This window comes from Meriones unguiculatus, chromosome 7, assembly GCF_030254825.1.
Source record: "Meriones unguiculatus strain TT.TT164.6M chromosome 7, Bangor_MerUng_6.1, whole genome shotgun sequence".
Lineage (NCBI taxonomy): Eukaryota > Metazoa > Chordata > Mammalia > Rodentia > Muridae > Meriones > Meriones unguiculatus.
This window is the reverse complement of record NC_083355.1, coordinates 20,144,559-20,163,221: the sequence shown is the minus strand read 5'-3', so window position 1 is coordinate 20,163,221 and position 18,663 is coordinate 20,144,559. Positions and strand designations below refer to the sequence as shown.

The 18,663-nt window shown below is 45.0% G+C and overlaps 1 protein-coding gene across 1 annotated transcript; it reads left to right on the top strand.

Moving 5' to 3' along the window:
- The first annotated feature begins 11,496 nt into the window (after positions 1-11,496).
- On the top strand, positions 11,497-18,585 carry Psme3 (proteasome activator subunit 3). The gene is made up of 11 exons (XM_021641193.2): positions 11,497-11,778; positions 12,464-12,496; positions 12,597-12,659; positions 12,875-12,979; positions 14,333-14,381; positions 14,794-14,906; positions 15,094-15,162; positions 15,282-15,349; positions 15,465-15,519; positions 15,637-15,723; positions 16,838-18,585. Exons 1-11 carry the CDS (start codon positions 11,737-11,739, stop codon positions 16,916-16,918), a joined length of 765 nt encoding a protein of 254 aa, XP_021496868.1. The 5' UTR covers positions 11,497-11,736; the 3' UTR covers positions 16,919-18,585.
- The last annotated feature ends 78 nt before the right edge of the window (positions 18,586-18,663 follow it).

The window sequence follows — 18,663 nt, the reverse complement described above, 5'->3', positions numbered from 1 at the left end:
ACGTCTTGACGGCCGCAGACGCACAAGCCCTGGTCCAGGTCCCGCATACCCGGCTCGGGGCGCCCTCCAGAGGCTGAGCGGGAAAGCGCAGCCTGAACCGGCAGGTGAGCCGGAAACGCCCATGCTCTGTTCCGATTGGTCCCCTTCTTTCTCCAAGTAGCCCTGGCTGTCCTGGTACTAGCTCTGTAGACCAGGCTGGCCTCGAATTTACAGAGATCCACCTGTCTCTGCCTCCTATGCGCTGGGATCAAAGGCCTGCGCCACCACCTCCCCCTCCCGGCAGGTGTCAATTTTTTTTTTTTAATTTTTATTTTTATTTTATTTGCATTGGTGTGAAGGTGTCAGATCCCTTGACATTTGTGTTACAGACAGTTGTGAGCTGCCATGTGGGTGCTGGGAATTGAACCCGGGTCCTTTGGAAGAGCAGACAGTGCTTTTAACCACTGAGCCATCTCTCCAGCCCCCAGGTGTCCATTTTTAAAGTGTAATTTTTTTAGGAGACTCAAATTGTCTTTTAAACCCTTCTGATGGAGTGCATTTTGCAGGGTGGCTTCATATATATGCACATATATATATATATATATATATATATATATATATATATATATATATATATAATAACCTTTATTCTAGTGGGAAAGGACATTACATAAGGTAAATAGATGTTAAGTATTTTAATTTTTAAACATTCATTTTTATTTTCTGTGCATGAGTGTTTAGTCTGAGTATTCATGTGTGCACCACGCTCCTCTCTGGTGCCTTTGGAGGTCGAAGGAAGTCATCAGATCCCCTGGAGCTAGAGTTACAGGTGGTTGTGAGTCACCATGTGGGCGCTGGGAACAGAGCCTCTGGAAGAGCAACAAGCATCAGTAGTTAAACTGAGCCATCTCTCCAACCCAAAGTACAGTAGAGTATAGTAAAGTATGTGATGATACCGACTTTTTTTTTTTTTTAACAGAAATGGGGCTTGAACCTAGAGCTTCACCCGTGTGAGGCAAGTACTCCAAGGAACTGCCTTGACTTCAGTATGAAGGGTGTCAGCCATCATGGGCAGTCTGGGGAGTGGGGTGGTGAGAGAGAGGAGAAGGAGAGAGAAAGCTTGCTCCAGTGAGCATGCATGGCTCTGGAATCAAATCCAAGGGCTCTCATATGCAGAGCAAGTACTCCACCACTGACTCAGCTCTATCTCCAACCTGCCTTTTTCTTTTTACATAGAGTATATCTGAGCTGACAAGAAGGCTCAACCTGTAACAGTGTGTGCCACCAAACCTGAGAACCTAGGTTCAGGTCCTAGGACCCACAGAGTAGGAGGGAATCAATTCAACCAAGTTGTCCTTTGAAGGTTTTCCATGGCATGGACACCGCTCCACCGCCCCTAAGTCTAATAAACAGAGCTGAATGTGCTCCGTGTGGCTCCAGTTCTGGTGATTAATGTTCTCGTGTCTGCAGCTTATTACAGCAGATCTTGGTGAATCTCTTTATTGCTGAAAATTTCCATTGCTTCCAATTTGTGTGATGATAACAGTATCACTATGCGGGGTTGACTGTCCCCTTTGTCAGAGCCTTGTAATTGGAAGGACTGAATACTTTGGCTCTCAGTATTTATTAATATGGGCAGTTGTTTTCAAAACAATTGCTCGTAATGCCTCTAGGAATCCATAAGAGAGACTGTTTTATGATGCCTCGACCAGTATAGTAAGCTATGTTTAGGAAACAATGGCAGAGAATGGCAGTTCTCCGTTATTTTGATTAATACCATTGATTACTGATAAGGTTGTCATGTGGCCGCCCACTGCAGTTCCTCTTGTAAATTATATTCACATATTTGTATTGATTCATTGGATTCTAAATGTCTTCCTCAGGTTTCAAAAGAAACTCTCACGGACCGGTGTGGTAGTGCACATCTTTAATCTCAGCACGAGGCAGGCAGATCTTCACAGTGGCCATCCTGCTCCTCGCAGTGAGCTGCAGGCCAGGCAGGGCTGCATGGTGAGTCCTTGTCACAAGGACACGCACACTCATACACAGGAGTCAATAAATTCTCATGAATGGTCTAGCCAGCTAATAGTTCTTCCTCCCATACTTTTTTTTTTCAAGACAGGGTTTCTCTGTGTAGCCTTGGCTGTCCTGGACTCACTTTGTAGACCAGGCTGGCCTTGACCTCACAGTGATCCACCAGTTCTGCCTGTCTGAGTGCTAGGATTAAAGGTGTGTGTCACTGTGCCTGGATTCATCTTTTTTTTTTTTCTAAAGGGGAAGTCTCATGGATCCCAAAGATGGCTTCAAACTCACTAGGCAGCTGATGACTTCTGACTTCTGCTCCACCCAGGAGGAGGCATGTGACCCAAACTTTTGTGCACGAAACCAACTGAGAGCTCCTGAGATCTCTCTAAATGTGGGAAACATTTTCGTGTTTTGTTTTGTTGAAGCAAGATCTCGTATACCTCAGGCTATTTTCAAAATTGCTGTCTGAGGCTGAGGAGATGTCTCAGCAGTTAGGAGCCTGAAATAAGATGGTTGATCTTGTAGATGTCCCAGATGTAATTCCTGCCACCATCAATAACTCCATGTCCAGGGGGATTTGGTGCCCTTTTCTGGTTTCTGTGGACACTAGACACACAGGTGATGCACACACATCCATGTGGGCAAAACAGCCACACACAAAATAAAATACACATAACGACAGAATATTGTTTTGCTGGGCTTGAGAGATGGTTCAGCAGTTAAGAGCACTTTCTGCTCTTCCAGAGGTCCTGAGTTCAATTCCTGGCGACCAATTCCCAACAATTCAATCCTGGAATGCAGGTGTAGATGCAGATAGAACACTCATATACATAAAATAAATAAAACAAAACAAAGAACTTTTTTGTTTTGCTTTTCAAGACAGGGTTTCTTTGTGTAGCCCTGGATGTCCTGGAACTCACTCTGTAGATCAGGCTGGCCTTGAACCCCCCAAGTCTGAGATTAAAAACATATACTACCACCAACTGGTAAACAAATATTTTTTTTTAATTGCCATGTCTTTGGTGCTGGAGATTACAAATGTGTGCTATCATGTCTAGCTTTAGAAGATTTTAAATCTTTATAAAGTCAAATGTATCCATTTATTGACTGAATGACAGATGGATGGATGGATGGATTGAATGATTGAGACAAGGTCTCAGTGTGTACCCTGAATGGCCTGCAACTCTTTACATACACTGACCAAGCTGTCTCAAACACAGAGAACCACCTGCCTCTGCCTCCAGAATGCTGGAATTAAAGGTGTGTGCCACCTCATCCAACCATAAGTCTGTCTATTTTTCTGTGACTTGTGTCACTTAAAAAATTATTCTGCTCCTTTTCAAGGTACCTCCGAGGCCAGCAGTTGTCAACCTGTAGATTGCAACCCCTTTGGGGGATCAAATGACCTCCTCACAGGAGTCACATATCAGATAGTTATAACTCATAATAGTAGCAAACTTATAGTTAAAGTAGGAACAAAATAATTTTATGGTTGGGGGGTCACGACAACATGAGTACCAATGCCTCTCTGTTTCGGTAAAGTTCACAGTAAAGTCTGGGATGGGATGCAGAATCTCCTTTCACTTTTTAATCTCGTAGGTTTTGCCTTATCTCTTGGGTTGCCAAGCTGATGGCTCAGCTAACTGATCAGGATGGATGACTGAAAGAAGAAAAAAATTGGGGAGGGAGCCCAGGATTACTTCTCCAGGACTAGGGACTGGCTACACAGCTGCTAAGGAGGAAAACTTAAACTGACCACCCCCCACCCCTACCCTGTGCAGCCAGGATTGAAAAAGTGGCTTAGTTTAGGGGTTGTAAAAGGAGGCTGTGGGTTGTAAAGGTGGCTCTTTGATCTGTAGATTAACCTTCTTTTCAGAGATCTCTGTTAAGCTAAAGCATGCCTGCTGATGGCAGAGCCCTGAGTCTGTTAGTGAATCTACTGAAAAACAAAAAATAAGAGAGAGCTAAAAAACAAACCACACACACACACACACACACACACACACATGCACTCAAGAGGAAAAGGTGGATGAAGTTTAAAAACTCTAACTTCAACTTTTACAAATACCCACAGGCTTACAAATGATGATGATGATGATGATTTCAGCTAGCATCTCCTCGGCAGAAACTGCAGCAAGTTCAGGCTGCCAGTTCCATAGTATCAGTCCACACATACACATAGACAAATAACCAGGTGTATAGACCTGCACATATTTATACATATTCAATGGACAATACAAAGATAGAAAAGGAGCACCTTACAGTCAGACAGACAACTGACATACACTGATATACCTTACTTACAAAAAAACACACATATTTACATGCAAACATTTATCTATATATGTATTTACATATAAACAACTGGTGGATGAAGCAAATTCCAAAGTTTATTGTCTGGTCACAGCTTTTTACCTATTTGAGACAAAGCTTTCTACATTGGAAAAGGAATTACCTCATAGTCAAAAAGACAATCACAAAGACAGATGAATTATAAACTACAACATGTATTCATATGTTACATTTTTTTTTCATTAAAACTAGACATTTCTTACCTATATATCCATAACATGAGCTCATAGTGAGTGACAAGGCCTAAGGTTTACAGGGTCCAAAGTTACAAGACTATATGTCTTTTCAATTAGAACTGACCTGACTACACATTCTCCAGCTATCTCTAGTTGATAGTGAGTTCAGAAAAATAATTTAATCTGTCTTTCATTCTGAGAAACAAAGTAAATTCAAAATGACAGTATTGTATGCCATAAGGTGACAAGGTATAAGGGATAACAATGAACCAGTTTGTATTTAATGACATCAAGATTTGTATTTAAAGGCTATCGAGGTGGCTCAGAGGTTAGGAGCACTGGCTGCTCTTCCAGAGGTTCTGAGTTCAATTCCCAACAATCACATGGTGGCTCACAGCCATCTATAATGAGCTCTGGTGCCCTCTTCTGGTGCGCAGGTGTACATGCAGCCGCAACATTGTATACATAATAAAATAAATCTCTTAAAAAAGATTTGTACTTAATTTAGACATTTTTTGGTAACTTAATTATATTTTGGGTTCATGGAAAGTTTAAACCAACTTGCTTATATTAATGGTATATACCATGGTACATAGTGCCATCCTTAGAGTGAGTGAAAGTTTATCTGAAGCCACAAATCTGTCTCAAGCCTATCTCCTAGTGAGGCATTTGGAGGTCCACAAAGCTATTTATTGCAGCCATAAACTTTCTTTTAACTCTTTAACCTTCTAAAATATTTTTAATCAAGTCAGGAATTCTATAATCAGGAATTAATCCATTTGAACAGCACTACATCTTCATAAAGATTCCATAAGAAGTTTGTTCAAACGGAGTGGATGAGTACCCAGAAAGTGAGGGTTTACACCGCACCAGATTTTTTTTTTTTTTTGAGAGAGATAAAGCAGCAATGCAGAAATGACAGGGGTCAGAGAGGTTGGAAGCAATTCTAGGGTACATCAGGTATACACCTTGGGAAATATCTGATCCCTTCCAGAAAGCCTACAAGCCTACTGAACCTCCCCAAATCGATGACTCTTGATATCATGTCAGAGGCTGGAAGCAATTCTGGTGGTGCATCACTGTATAGACTTTGCAAAATACGGGACCCAGAAAACCCACAGGCCTACTGAGATCCTTTAACAGAATGGCTCTTGACACATGAGGAACCGTATTAAAGGGGTGCAGCATCAGGAGGGTTGAGAACCACTGTCCCAGGTAATTGGCTGTGTTGAGAGAAGATGAATAAGCTACCAGCTGTCAGAAACTCATCGAAATAGATGATGAACTAAAATTTTGTACTTTTTTTTTGGGGGGTGGTATCAAGACAGGGTTTCTCTGTCTAGCCTTGACTGGCCTGGACTCACTTTGTAAATTTCTCCACCCCCTCTAGAGGAGATGAACTCATACCCAAACAATTCCTTTTTAGGCCTGGTATGGCTGGTTAAGTCTTGTATTTCTTCCTGCTTGGCACAGAAAAATTAAGCAGCTTCTAGAAAGGGCTCAAGCAGTTATTTAGCCATACCGTGGGGCTTCAACATCCATTGCTGCCGTGCAACCCTGGGACCCAGCACGAGCCATTCAACTGCCCTGTGCCTTGTTTTGAAATCTCACTTGTTAAATAATATATTGTAAATAGTCTACATCACACAGGGCATCATGGTGATGAAATAAGATGAGCCAGGCACAGCAAGGCCTGGCACATAGAAAATGCCTAGCATTCTGCTTCTGGGAAAGTGCTCCATAGCCATTATATGCCACGTGAATCAATATGCCCGAATTCGCTGATTCACATGGTATTTCTTGATGGCCTAATATGTGCCCATTCCTGTTCTGGATGTGGGAGAATGCACTAGTAAACCTCTCTAACAGTTTACATCCTGGGGGTGGAGAGTGGACAACAGACGTGTCAACAAGATCATTTCAGAGGACGGTAGGTGTAACGGGTTGAATTTCATCCCCCCAGAGCACGCTGAATGTGTTCTGGAAATCACGTCCTTGCAGCTGACTGAGTTCTAGTGAGTGCATCAGGTTGAGACCTGGGTGGCTTGAATGAGAAGGGGCTCCTATGTGAACGGTTAGTCTTCAGTGAGTGGCTCTGCTGGAGAATGATTTTGAAGTGTGGCCTTATTGGGGTGGGTGTGGCCTTTTTGGAGTGGGTGTGCCTTGTTGGAGTAGGTATGGCCTTGTTGGAGAAAGTACCTCACCAGGGGTAGGCTTTGGGGTTTCAAAAGCTCTAACCAGACCCATGTCTCTGCCTGCCCATCCAGACAGAACTCTCAGCTACTGCCCCGGCACCATGCCTGCCCGTGTGCCACCATGCTCCCTGCCGTGATGACAGTGGACTAACCCTCTGAAACTGTAAGCCAGGCCTCTGCCCCCAAGCACTGGGGTTGAAGGTGTGCACCTTTGTGTAGACTTTCTTTTCAAAGCTTTGGTGTTTATTTTTGTTTTTAGGCGTTTTGCCTGCACTCACGTGCACTGTGTATACCATGAACACACCTGGTAGCAAGTGGAGCCAGGAGAGGGTGTCAGATCCTGTGGAACCGGAGTTAGAGACACTCGTGAGCCGCCGTATGGGTGCTGGGAATTGAACCCAGGTGCTCTGGGAGAGAAGCCAGTGCCTTTAACCACCGAGCCATCTCTCCAGTCCCCTACTTTGTGTTTTGTGAGAGAAGGGCTCACTATATAGCTGAGGCTAGCCTCAAATTAGCCACCCTTCTATCTCAGCCTCTCAAGTGCTCTGTGGCACCTGTACCATCCCCATGTGTACACATACATCAGACACATACACACGTGATAATAATGAATACAACTTAAAAGAAAGAAAATAGGAAGCCAGGTGTGGTGGCAGTCAGATCTCTGTGAGTCCAAGGCCAGCCTGGTCTACATAGTGAGCTCTAGGGTCAGCCAGGACTACATGGAGAGATCTTGTTTCAAAAAAACAAAAAAGATGAAACAAAGTTAAATATGAAAATGTAGATTTTGACTGAACGCTAATATCAGTGGTTGGGGAAAGTGGCGTGGTTGTCAGTGATGGCTGAGTATTATGAAGCCCTGTGTTTGATCCCCAGAACCCACATGAGAACCCCACAAGGAGGAAACCAGGTTATACAATTTTTCCTACAACCTCCACTCGCGCACTTGGGCCAGCAATAACTAAATACTTAAAATTATTTGTAAAATGGAAGTTAACTAACTGTGGGATGGTAAGCCTTTTCCTGGAGACATTTTCTCACCTGGTGGCAGGGGCTTCAGGATGTGCTCGCCCCCTCCCCCACTCCTGTAAGATCTGTGAGAAATTCTAATTTTGTGATAAACTTTTTCCGTATTTTAGGGTCCCTTTACAACCGTCAGGGTTGGCTCATGGGTGATATGGTGTCTTACATGGTTACTCAACCTGGTCCCCAACTCCTAGATTCATCTCCCTAAGCAGCTGCCCATATTACTTCCCTGCATGGGGACCTCAGCTCAGAGATCCAGCCACAGGCCAACCCCACCTGGAATTAAGCAGAGCTGTCTGTGTTGGCTCAGCTCTCTGTGGTGAAAGACTCTGGACAAGGAGTGTTTTGCCTCAGAGAGGAAGGAAGGGCTGCTGTGGTGGCTAACTGCATTTTTCTCCTTTGGTGCTGACATTTAAGCCTATGTTTTCAGTTGCCTCTATATACATCAATAACTGCCCCCCCCACCCCATAGACCAATGATTTCCCGACTTAAAAATTAAATTAAAAGTATACTGCAATTTTGCAACACCTTTAATCTTCTAGTTTGCTCTTAAACGCCAACGCCAACATTAACTTCATTAAAAGTGGTCATTCACTTCTTCATAAATTAAAAATCATCAGAGTGATTTTTCTCCCTTACCAGGGCCAGAGCTCTGTACCCTAGGGCCAGAGCTCTGATTTTTTTTTTTAAAGGATTTATTTATATATTTATTTATTTATTTATTTATTATGTATACAGTGCCTGCAACCCAGAAAAGGACATCAGATCTCATTATAGATGGTTGTGAGCCACCATGTGGTTGCTGGGAATTGAACTCAGAACCTCAGAAAGCACAGACAATGCTCCTAACCTCTGAGCCATCTCTCCAGCCCCAGAGCTCTGATTTTGATCTTGGGATGTTTCAGAATTATTAGGAAAACTTACATTTCATTCATTGAAAACAATTATATTTTACGCAGCAGCTGTTAGAGCGGAAGAGGCAAAAAGAACCGCCCCAGGAATTGTTAAAGCCCAATTGTTTGCAGCCGGGTGTGGCAGTGCATACTTGTAATGCCAACACTGAAAAGCAGTCTGGCAAGAGGGTAAGGAGTTCTAGACTAGCTTAGTCTACATAGGGAGTTGGAGGTGACACTGAGGTAAACACAAGCCCCAACCTCAGAGAGTGGGGGAGGAGAGGCAAAGAGAGAGAGAGAGAGAGAGAGAGAGAGAGAGAGAGAGAGGACAATGCTGAAGCGTTTCCTTGAGAACGGAAAGTGGTTGTACTCCAAGGTACAAGAGAAAGAATGGGTTTTCACAGGAAGAGAGGTGTTTTCTCCAATGAACGCAGATAAGGAGAGACGGAAAGGATCGATAGGTTGGTATATTGGTGGTAAAAGTTGATGTCTTAGTTTGCTTTCCAGTGCTGAATCAAAAACAGGAATGAAAACAATTAAGAGAGGAAAGGGTTTATTCAATCTTTCAGTCCAACATGAGGGAAGTTAGAGCAGGAACTCAAGGCAGAAATCTGGAATTAGAAACTGAAGCAGAGACCATGGGGGAATGTTGCTTCTGGATTGCTCCTCCTGGCTGGCTCAGTTTAGTTTCTTACACACCCCAGGACCACCTCTTCGGGGATGGCACTGCTCACAGCAGGCTGGATCCTTCAAGAAAGAGCCTCACAGGCCTGCCTACCGCCCAGGCTAAAGGAGACACTTTCTCAATTGAAGTCGCTTCTTCTAGATTACCTTAGCTTGTGTCAAGTTAACAAAAAAAAAAAAAAAATTTTAAACAGGCCAGGTGAGGAGGAACTTCTCATTTGCTTTTGTTTTTTTCAATGACAAATAATACAAGAGCATACACTGGAGATGAAAGAGAAGGGCTTGTGGAGGTCTCAGGAGAAGAGCAGGTGTGACAGTCATTCAGCATGTGAGAAAACTTGTCAAGAGTGTGAAGAAAGAGCTCAAGAAATATCATAAATTTGCTTGAGATTTATGAACATGAACGTAAAATAAGACCAGTCATCCTCAACCCCATGAATTTCTAACACGCCAAAAACGAGTGACATTTATAATTGTTCTCTCATTAATAAGTTGATGGCTCATTGTATAAAACATTTAGGGAAAGGAGGAGGAAAAGTGTCTTCTTAAGGCTTATCTGAAGACAAAACTGATTTGGGAGCAAAGTCATTATTTCAATAAGTACAAACACTAGTTTTGAAGTTAGAATTCTGAAAGACACACAGAATAGTCGCATACTTAAAACTGAATGAAGTTAATTTGGGAGAAGATTCCTTGACTTTAAGTATCCTGTAACATGGAAAGCTACTAGAGATGTGTGTTAACAGAAAGTAGTGTGAAAGGTGAACTGTGGAAGTGAGTGGACAAGGTGGGTGGGAGGGGGTATCTGCATCTGCACTTGAATAAATGGAAAGACTATAAAAAATAGATTCCTGTTATTGTCTTTTTTTTTTTTATGTGCATCAGTGTGAAGGTGTCAGATCCCTTGGAACTTGAGTTACAGACAGTTGTGAGCTGCCTTGTGGGAATTGAACCAGAGTCCTTAGGAAGAGCAGACCACTGAGCCATCTCTCCAGCCTGTCACCCCCTTCTTTATCTAGGGTTTCTCTGTCTGACAGCTCTGGTTGTCCTGGAACTCCATTTGTAGACCAGGCTCAGGATTTAAAAATCATTATTTACTCGTGTGTGTGTGTGTGTGTGTGTGTGCGCGCGTGTGTGTGTGTGCGCGCGCGCGCGCGCGCGCGGGCTTGATTCTCACACCAAGTGTGTCTAATGGATTGCTTTTACGTCGTTTGCCTTAGGGGAGAAGTTCCTTAATACCCACTGTCATCCATCCTTTAGTTCTTTGTAGCTCAAGCTTTTCTGAATATTTTCCATTCAGTTGGGTTGAGCCCAGTGAATTGGAAATCCAGACACAAGGGGCTGACTGCATTGTATAAATTGGATTAAACGTAGCTATTAAGTTGTTTAATTTTTTTTTTTTTTTTGTGTGTGTGTGGCTGATAAAACACTTTAACCTACATTTAACCTACATACATAATGTACACATTTCTAGTTTCTCCGGAACATTTGTTCTGGGGTCTAGCACAGACCCCTACTCTATTTTATTGCGTGGAATAATCCATACTAAAAGACACACCAAATAAAAGAAGAGATGAGGTTTCAAGACTTCCATTGGGAAAATGGTAACCGGTTTCTTCCAGAACTGGGAAGATTTTTGATTCTAGTGAAGCCATTGGAAACAATGTGTTGTCTTAGCTAAGACACTATCCTCTTTTGGGCGTGAATTTGCCCCTCAGGTATTTGATATCTAAGAGTCTGAACGTTTATTATCATAAACTGTGTAGAAGGAAAATCCGGTGCAGTGGTACTTGTCTTCAGTTTGGTACTAGCCGGAGGGAGAAAGGGATGGGAGGCGGGAGACAGGAGTCGCAGCCCGGAACCTTCAACTAGGGACCCGGGCCGCGGGCTTCTCCTGCGACGTCACTAGGGCGCGACGCCTACTCTTCCAGAAGCAGCGGCACATGGGGTCCCACGGAAAAGTCCAGTTCCGGGACAATAGGGCACATCACTCTTGAGCCCCCGGGAGGCTTGGGTCTCAGCATCCCTGACCCAGGTTTACCGCCACAGGGTACAGAGGCCGGCGCTCCAAGAGCACAGCCAGGAGAAACCTGTAGAGCCGAGCCTCAGAGAGGCTGCGCAGGGCACGTGCTCATCCTTGCCCGAGTTCCGGCGATTGGCTGTGACGTAACTTCCGTCGTGAGCGGCGAAAGCCGGGAGGGCGAGCGAGAGAGCTAGCAGGCAGCAGGCGGCAGGCGGGCGGGTGGCCGGCCGGCACGGAGGGAGGGAACGAGAAAGCGGTGAGCAAGCCAGCGAGGGCGGCCGGGTCCCGAGGGCAGCGGAGATTCCTCAGGTCCCTCCGGCGCCCTCCCCGGAGCCCACAGCACCTCCGGCACCCAGCGGAGCGGACACGGCCCGGCCCGGCCATGGCCTCGTTGCTGAAGGTGGATCAGGAAGTGAAGCTCAAGGTAGCGGCACAGCTGTGGCCTCCTCATCCCTTCCTTCGAACCCCCAGCAGTCGGACCTGCATCTCCCCATGTCGTCTTTGTCTCCCTGGGGACACCAGCTCTGAGCTTCCGCCCGGCTCAACCCAGCCCCCCACCCCTGGAGACGGCATTGGAGAGGGTGGTATAGGGTGGCTTTCTTCTCAGCTTCTAGTGATGGAGCGCACCAGGGCCTCCTCCGCGGACACGTGTTAGACTCAGTGCTTTAGGCTAGTGACAGGTGGCAGTCCCCCAGCCCAGCAACGTCCCCGCCCCCGGACGCTGCCACTGACCCTGCCCTTGGAGGTTGGCCTTACTGCGTATGATAGGCCAGGTCTGGGTGGGAGTTGGGCACGTTTGTGAGCTCACATTTTCCAGGGTAGCGTTTGTCAGCTTATAAAATTCAGAGAGTTTCAGACAACCAGAGTGAGGGAGGGACCAAGGGAGGGGAGGGGTTTGAACGGGGAGAACTGACAGGTGCTGGCCTTCAACCCCAACATCTTCTGAGATGGAGAAATGGATCCTCAAAAAAATAAAATATTTGCAGTCTGGGGGTCTCTCATCTTTTCACTATAATTTCAAGGTGAGAGAGACACAGCTGGATTTGGGATTCCTCGGGATCCATACCCTGTATCACTAGGTATTGAATTGCTCTCTTTGTTGATTTCAGGTTGATTCTTTCAGGGAGCGGATCACAAGTGAGGTGAGTCTTATAAAGGAGAAATAACTGGGGGATACCCAAACAGATATTCGTAGGGAGTGACCATCCCGTTTATTAATTCAGCTGTATTTTCTCTGTCTAGGCAGAAGACTTGGTGGCAAATTTTTTCCCAAAGAAGTTATTAGAACTTGATAGTTTTTTGAAGGTGAGAGACGCTTTTATTTCTTTAATTCTTTGGTCCCTGTCTTTGTGACAAATGGGGCAGATTGTGAGTTAATTCTGTTCTCTTGTGTACTATAAAGCACTCTTGTTTCTTTTCTTTCACAAGAAATACTTCTCTTTCCTTTTCTTTTTGTTTGTTTGTTTTGTTTTGTTTAAACTTACACTAATACTATTTTGGGATGAATGCCTCTCTTTCAGGAACCAATCCTAAATATCCATGACCTAACTCAGATCCACTCAGACATGAATCTCCCAGTCCCTGACCCCATTCTCCTCACCAATAGCCACGATGGACTGGATGGTGTGAGTGTCTTGCATTTATGTTTGTGTTCTTAGCATTTTATCTCTTGGTAAGCTTGGGGATGTACAGAGGATGTGGGTTTGCTTGTGGGACCTGGGGTTCTGTTTTAGGTATGGTGGCTCCAGTACACTGCTCTTTTGGACCTTTAAGTTTCATTTTTAACAAGGTGAGTATGTTTGTGCCACTCTCAGTCTTAGCCTGAGTTTTAATTAATTAGTTCTGAACTAGTCATGGGCTTCCTCTAGCTTCCTGGCTTCCCCCCCCCCCCCCCCCCCGGTTCAGAATAAGACTTTTCTGTTCGGTGTGTTGCATCTTAAGGTGAGAGAGAGAAGTCTTGCTGCATAGCTGCAGTCTGGTCTCTACTGTGCTTATAGGGCCTGCACTTTGTTTTGTTTTTGAGATGGGGGTCTCGCTGTGTAGGCCTGGTTAGCCCGGAACTCCCTAAGTAGACTAGACCAGGTTGGCCTCAAACTGCCTGCCTCTGCAGACGGAGTGCCAGGATGGTAGGTGTGAGCCACCATGCCAGCTGGCACCAGTTCTGTATTAGCTCCATGTTTGCATAGTGTTAGAACACCAGCGATATGACAGTTTTGTCTGGATTCCTGTAGTTTGGGTATTTTTCTGTTGTTTTGTGGGTTTTTTTTTTTCTGTCCTAGAGGTCAAGTCTGGGGTCTTGTGCTCTACCAGTGATTTATATTCCTAGCTGTCAGAACCATTTTAATTTTAATTAAGTAAGCTGGGTGTGGTGGCTCAGCCCAAGGAAGGAGAATTGTAGGTTCAAGGCCACCCTGGGATACATAGTGGGTTGAAGGTCAGCTAGGACACATACTGAGGTCCTCTTGGAAACAAAACAAAATAAATCTTCAATTAAGGAAAGAGACATCGCAGTTGTCTGTATCCTTAGCTTCCAACATTACTCCCAACATAGAGAAGGAAGGTAGTGGTCTTAGTTTATTAAACAAAGATTTGTCTTTATTTTAGAACCAGCAGATTCATGCATACTCCCTCAGTTATCCTCTTCCTGCCTTGTTTGCTTTCTTCTTCCTGTTTTTTGCTATGTTGGTCCCAGAGATCAAAGTTGAGTTGTCAGGCTTGGCAGAAGTGCCTCTACCTGCTGAGCCATCCTTTTGGCTTCTTCGGTTGCTTTTTTAAGTCTTCTCTTTGTTAATAAATTTGGCCTTCCCAACTAGAATTTAAGTTTCTTTATGACAGGAATCTCTTTTAAAAGATATGCATGCAGAAATTAATAAGGTAACCTGTGGGGTCCAGGAAGGAATTAAACTTGATTGTTTGCTATCTTGTGACGGGCATGTGGTGTTGAAAATAAGCTAATTCCTCCGTCTTCATACCCTTAGCCTACTTACAAGAAGCGCAGGTTGGATGAATGTGAAGAGGCCTTCCAAGGTAAGAGCTTCCCTTGATTCAGCTCACTTCACCTGCTGACTAGCAGCCCTGACAAGTAGAAGTAGGATGGATCTGGTTTTCACCAGCTCAGGAAGTGAGGTCTGATTTAATTTCCGAGGATCAACACTTGGCCAGTCCTCCTGACATGGTCATTATTTAGTCTTCTCGTACACCAGGAGGGTGCATGGAGGCAGAAGCTACACCTCCCGTTTGTCACAGAAGTCCAGGTTTTCTGTTACCCCTGCCCCCTTTAGTAGTAGTTGGTGACTGATGCATTGAAGGTGGTAGAGTCATTTAGACTTGCGACATAGAAGAAGGTTATCACATCTTCTAGGTCTAGGGAAAGGAAGAAGATGGAGGATGCCCTCGCTTTTCCACTGCCCTTAATTTCTGACCTTGACATTTCTCATAGGAACCAAGGTGTTTGTCATGCCCAATGGTATGCTGAAAAGCAACCAACAGCTGGTGGACATTATTGAGAAAGTAAAACCTGAGATTCGGCTGCTGATCGAGAAATGTAACACGGTAAGGCAGGGCTCATGACCCAAATAGCTCCACTTGCATTGTAGAATGGTGGGTGGGCTTGGCAGGCTAAGTCTCTTGATGTCTTTGTTTCTGTCATCTGTCCCTAGCTACAAGAATCATGTACTTCACGGCTTTAGTAGGAAAGACTAAGTTCCTTTTACATGTGTTTTGTCTTGTCGTGCTCTAGGTCAAAATGTGGGTGCAACTCTTGATCCCCAGAATAGAAGATGGGAACAACTTCGGAGTGTCTATTCAGGTACCGTGCCCACATTGCAAACTGGGAGCTCCTTCCCTCGCCTTGTCTCCTTTCCCTTGGCCTTTGGTGCTGCTGTTGAGTGATGTGCAGGTAACTTGACTCACCTGTTCTTCCCCCAGGAGGAAACAGTTGCAGAGCTAAGAACTGTCGAGAGTGAAGCTGCATCTTATCTGGACCAGATTTCTAGGTAGGGCTGCTTGGGCCAGACCCAGGTAATTGGGTTGGTGAAATGGGAGGCATGTTTAGGGTCGTCTTCAACTGTTCTCTTTCTCTCTCTCTCTCTTTTTTTTTCTTTCTCCCAGATATTATATTACAAGAGCCAAATTGGTTTCTAAAATAGCTAAATATCCCCATGTGGTAAGTAGGGGTCTTGGGGTCTGAGGGGGGCGGTGACAGGATGGGGAGGATAATAGGAATGAGCTGTCTGTGGGCATTCGGGCCCTGGAAGACTAGCCTGCCCTACCTCCCACACAGGAGGACTATCGCCGCACTGTCACAGAGATCGATGAGAAAGAATACATCAGCCTCCGGCTCATCATCTCCGAGCTGAGGAATCAGTATGTAAGTAAAGTCAGTCCTGCCCATGGCCTTGCTGGCTTCTCTTAGTTCTGTGGTAATTTGTTGAACACTGGTTCAGAATAAAATGAATGCAGTGGCTATGGTGGTGTCCACCTGTAGTCGCAACTACTCTGGAGATGGAGCAGGAGGATCCAGAACTTGAGGCCGGCCTGGGATGCACAGAAATAGCTGTTCATCAGCTGGGTGTGGAGAACGTGAAATCACTGAGGGAGTCTAGCTAGCTGTATCTGTTCTAGCTAGGTGGTGGTGGTATGCAGCTCATGGAAGGTTAAACACAGGCCTTGGAATCAGAGAGATGGCTTTGTAACCAAAGTCCTCATAAAATGGGTGATTTTGTTTTGCTTATTTTGTTGTTTGTTTTTTAGACAAGGTCTCACTATGTAGTTCTGCCTGGCCTGGAGCTCACTCTATTTGTTGTAGACTCACAGTTCCACTGACTCTGTCTCTCTTTTCCTTTTTTCTTTTTGGTTTTTTGAGACAGTTTCTCTGTGTAGCCTTGGCTGTCCTGGACTCATTTTGTATACCAGTCTAATCTGGAATTCACAAAGAATCCACTGACTCTGTCTCTCAAGTGCTGGGATAAAAGATGTGTGCCACCATAACCAGCCTGATTTTTTTTTTTTTTTTAATAATGTCTGTGTGTATTAGTATGTCCACATGCAAGAATGCAGGTACTGTGGTTACCAGAAGGAGGGTATCAGATTTTCTGGATAGCTGTGAGTTGCCTGACATGGGTGCTGGGAACTCACCTGTGGTCTTCTGCAAGAGCAATTCCTGTTCCTAGCTTCTGAGCCATCTCTTTCAGCTGGGAAAGTATGATCTTAATCATGTTCAGGGTCATGAATGTGACCCTATCTGAAATGGGAGTTTGATGACTTAACTACAAAACCTGATTTTTAGCAGTGAGACAGCACATAAAAGGGCTTCTTGGTGTGGTCTATGCTTGGAGCTAGTTTATAGGTAGTGTTGGTCCCCCTTTAACCAGATGATAGAGTAGGAGAAGGTAAGTGATTGCTTGGAGCATGCCAGTTTTTGGTGAGGTCCAGGTTGAACCTCACCAAAATGATGAGTAATTTCCTGATCTTTTCTGTCCCAGGTCACTCTACATGACATGATCCTGAAAAATATTGAGAAGATCAAACGGCCCCGGAGCAGCAATGCAGAGACACTGTACTGAGGCCAGGGCCAGGGCCAGGGGACTTTGTGAGTCTGGCTCAAGACCGACATTGCCTTGGTTTGTTACATGACTATCGTGATGGGGAAACTGGCTGGAAATAGTAATCACACCTCTCTGTTTTTAGTTAGAGTCTAATGAAACTCTCATGTAGTTCTGTGACGTGTTTACCTCTTTTTTCAGGCCTCAGGAACTCCTCTGTCTCCTTTCCCTCCCCTCTTTGCCTCCCCCTGCCCCCCAAACCCAGTCTGTCCTCATTTCTGGAGAACTCCAGGTCTGTGCAAGATATAGGCACAAGAATAATTGTGAGGGTTTTTGTTTTTTTCTTCCCTTCTCTCCCTCCTTCCCTGTTAAAAGTTTTGTGTTTTCTTCCTTTTGGTAATTAGTTGGTTAAAAGCTGGAGGAACTATAGGGAAAGTGTTAGGTGTCTTTTAGGAACTGGGGGAGTGGAGGTGGAAGGGACATCTCTTCCTGTGACAAGGCTAGTGTCTCTTGCTTCTGTAGGACTTTGGGTCCTCCCTACCACAGCCGTGGTGGTGCCTGGGGGCTTTCAGCCTCCATCCATCCCATGTTGAGCCGTGATGAGGGTACCTTAGGCCTTCAGCTGTGTCCCTAGAGCGCCTTTGGATGTTTTTATAACTGGGGTTTTCACATACACATGTGTGCGCATGTACACACGCATAGGGACATGTATACATGCTTCCTGCTCCATTATAGAACATAGCCTTTCTTCCTGCACCACCACCCCTCAGCCCCTGTCACACACAACACCTCAACAGGTGATAGTTGTCTTAGTCATCCACCCAGGCAAAAGTCCCAGGCCACCCTCTTCTGATAATGTAGCCGTTGGTGCCAGGGTAAGTTGAAGGAGAACCAAGAGCTGAGCAGCAGAGGGCTCATGAAGGCCTTCCCTCTGTGACTCAGGTTCTTTTTGGTGTTATGCAAAAGCTGGCCCTCTGGCCCCCACTCGCCCGTCTCCCAGGCCAGCTTGTGCGCTGGATAGGGCGAGGGCAGCTGTGAGGTCCAGAGGCTGTTGCTCCTCGCTGTGCTTTCCCTTTGGGAAATATTTCTCGTATTTATAGTATTGTGCTTCCAGGGAAAGCAGTAATTCATGTGTATATGTGTGTGCACATACACACGTGCACGTGTGTGTATTCGTGTATGTATAAATATGCTGCGAAGGTCAAACCCAAGGAAGAGTTGCCTCCTCTCTTGACTATTCCAGAGATATCACTTATCACAGCTTTTGTGTTAACCCCACCAGCCCCAGCTTTTTAAGTGAGAGTTGACCTTTGCAGTTAGCCTGCCAGTGACTCTCAGTGTCTATCTGACTATTCTTCTCTGTCTTCCGATTCCCAATCATATTTTCACCTGGGATGCATCATTTTCACTCCCAGTGTTCTATAGAGAAGGAGTCAGGATGCTCTCTTCCCATGAATAGTGCTCAGTAACAAACCAATTGCATTTTAGTTGGGCAGTACTCCTACCCACCCCTCAGATCCCTTCCAGTTAAACCCCTCCCCTCCTCCCAACATGTGTTTCTCAGTTTCCCTTTTTGTTTGATTGTTCCACTGCCCCTCCTCACCCTACCACCCTTGGATTGTAATGTAAAATTCTTTTACCATGTCAAGAAATTATTAAAAATACAGGTACTTTGACCTCTTTCTAAAGCTGCAGGCCCTGGTGCCGTATTCTGGGTGACTGAGAGACGTACATAGTAATCACACATGAACATTCAGACACTCACC

Coding starts and splice junctions, on each gene's coding strand:
- Psme3 (XM_021641193.2), top strand. CDS start 11,737: ATGGCCTCGTTGCTGAAGGTGGATCAGGAAGTGAAGCTCAAG. Junction 15,163..15,281: donor ACTTCGGAGTGTCTATTCAG/GTACCGTGCCCA, acceptor TTCTTCCCCCAG/GAGGAAACAGTTGCAGAGCT. Junction 15,350..15,464: donor TATCTGGACCAGATTTCTAG/GTAGGGCTGCTT, acceptor TCTTTCTCCCAG/ATATTATATTACAAGAGCCA.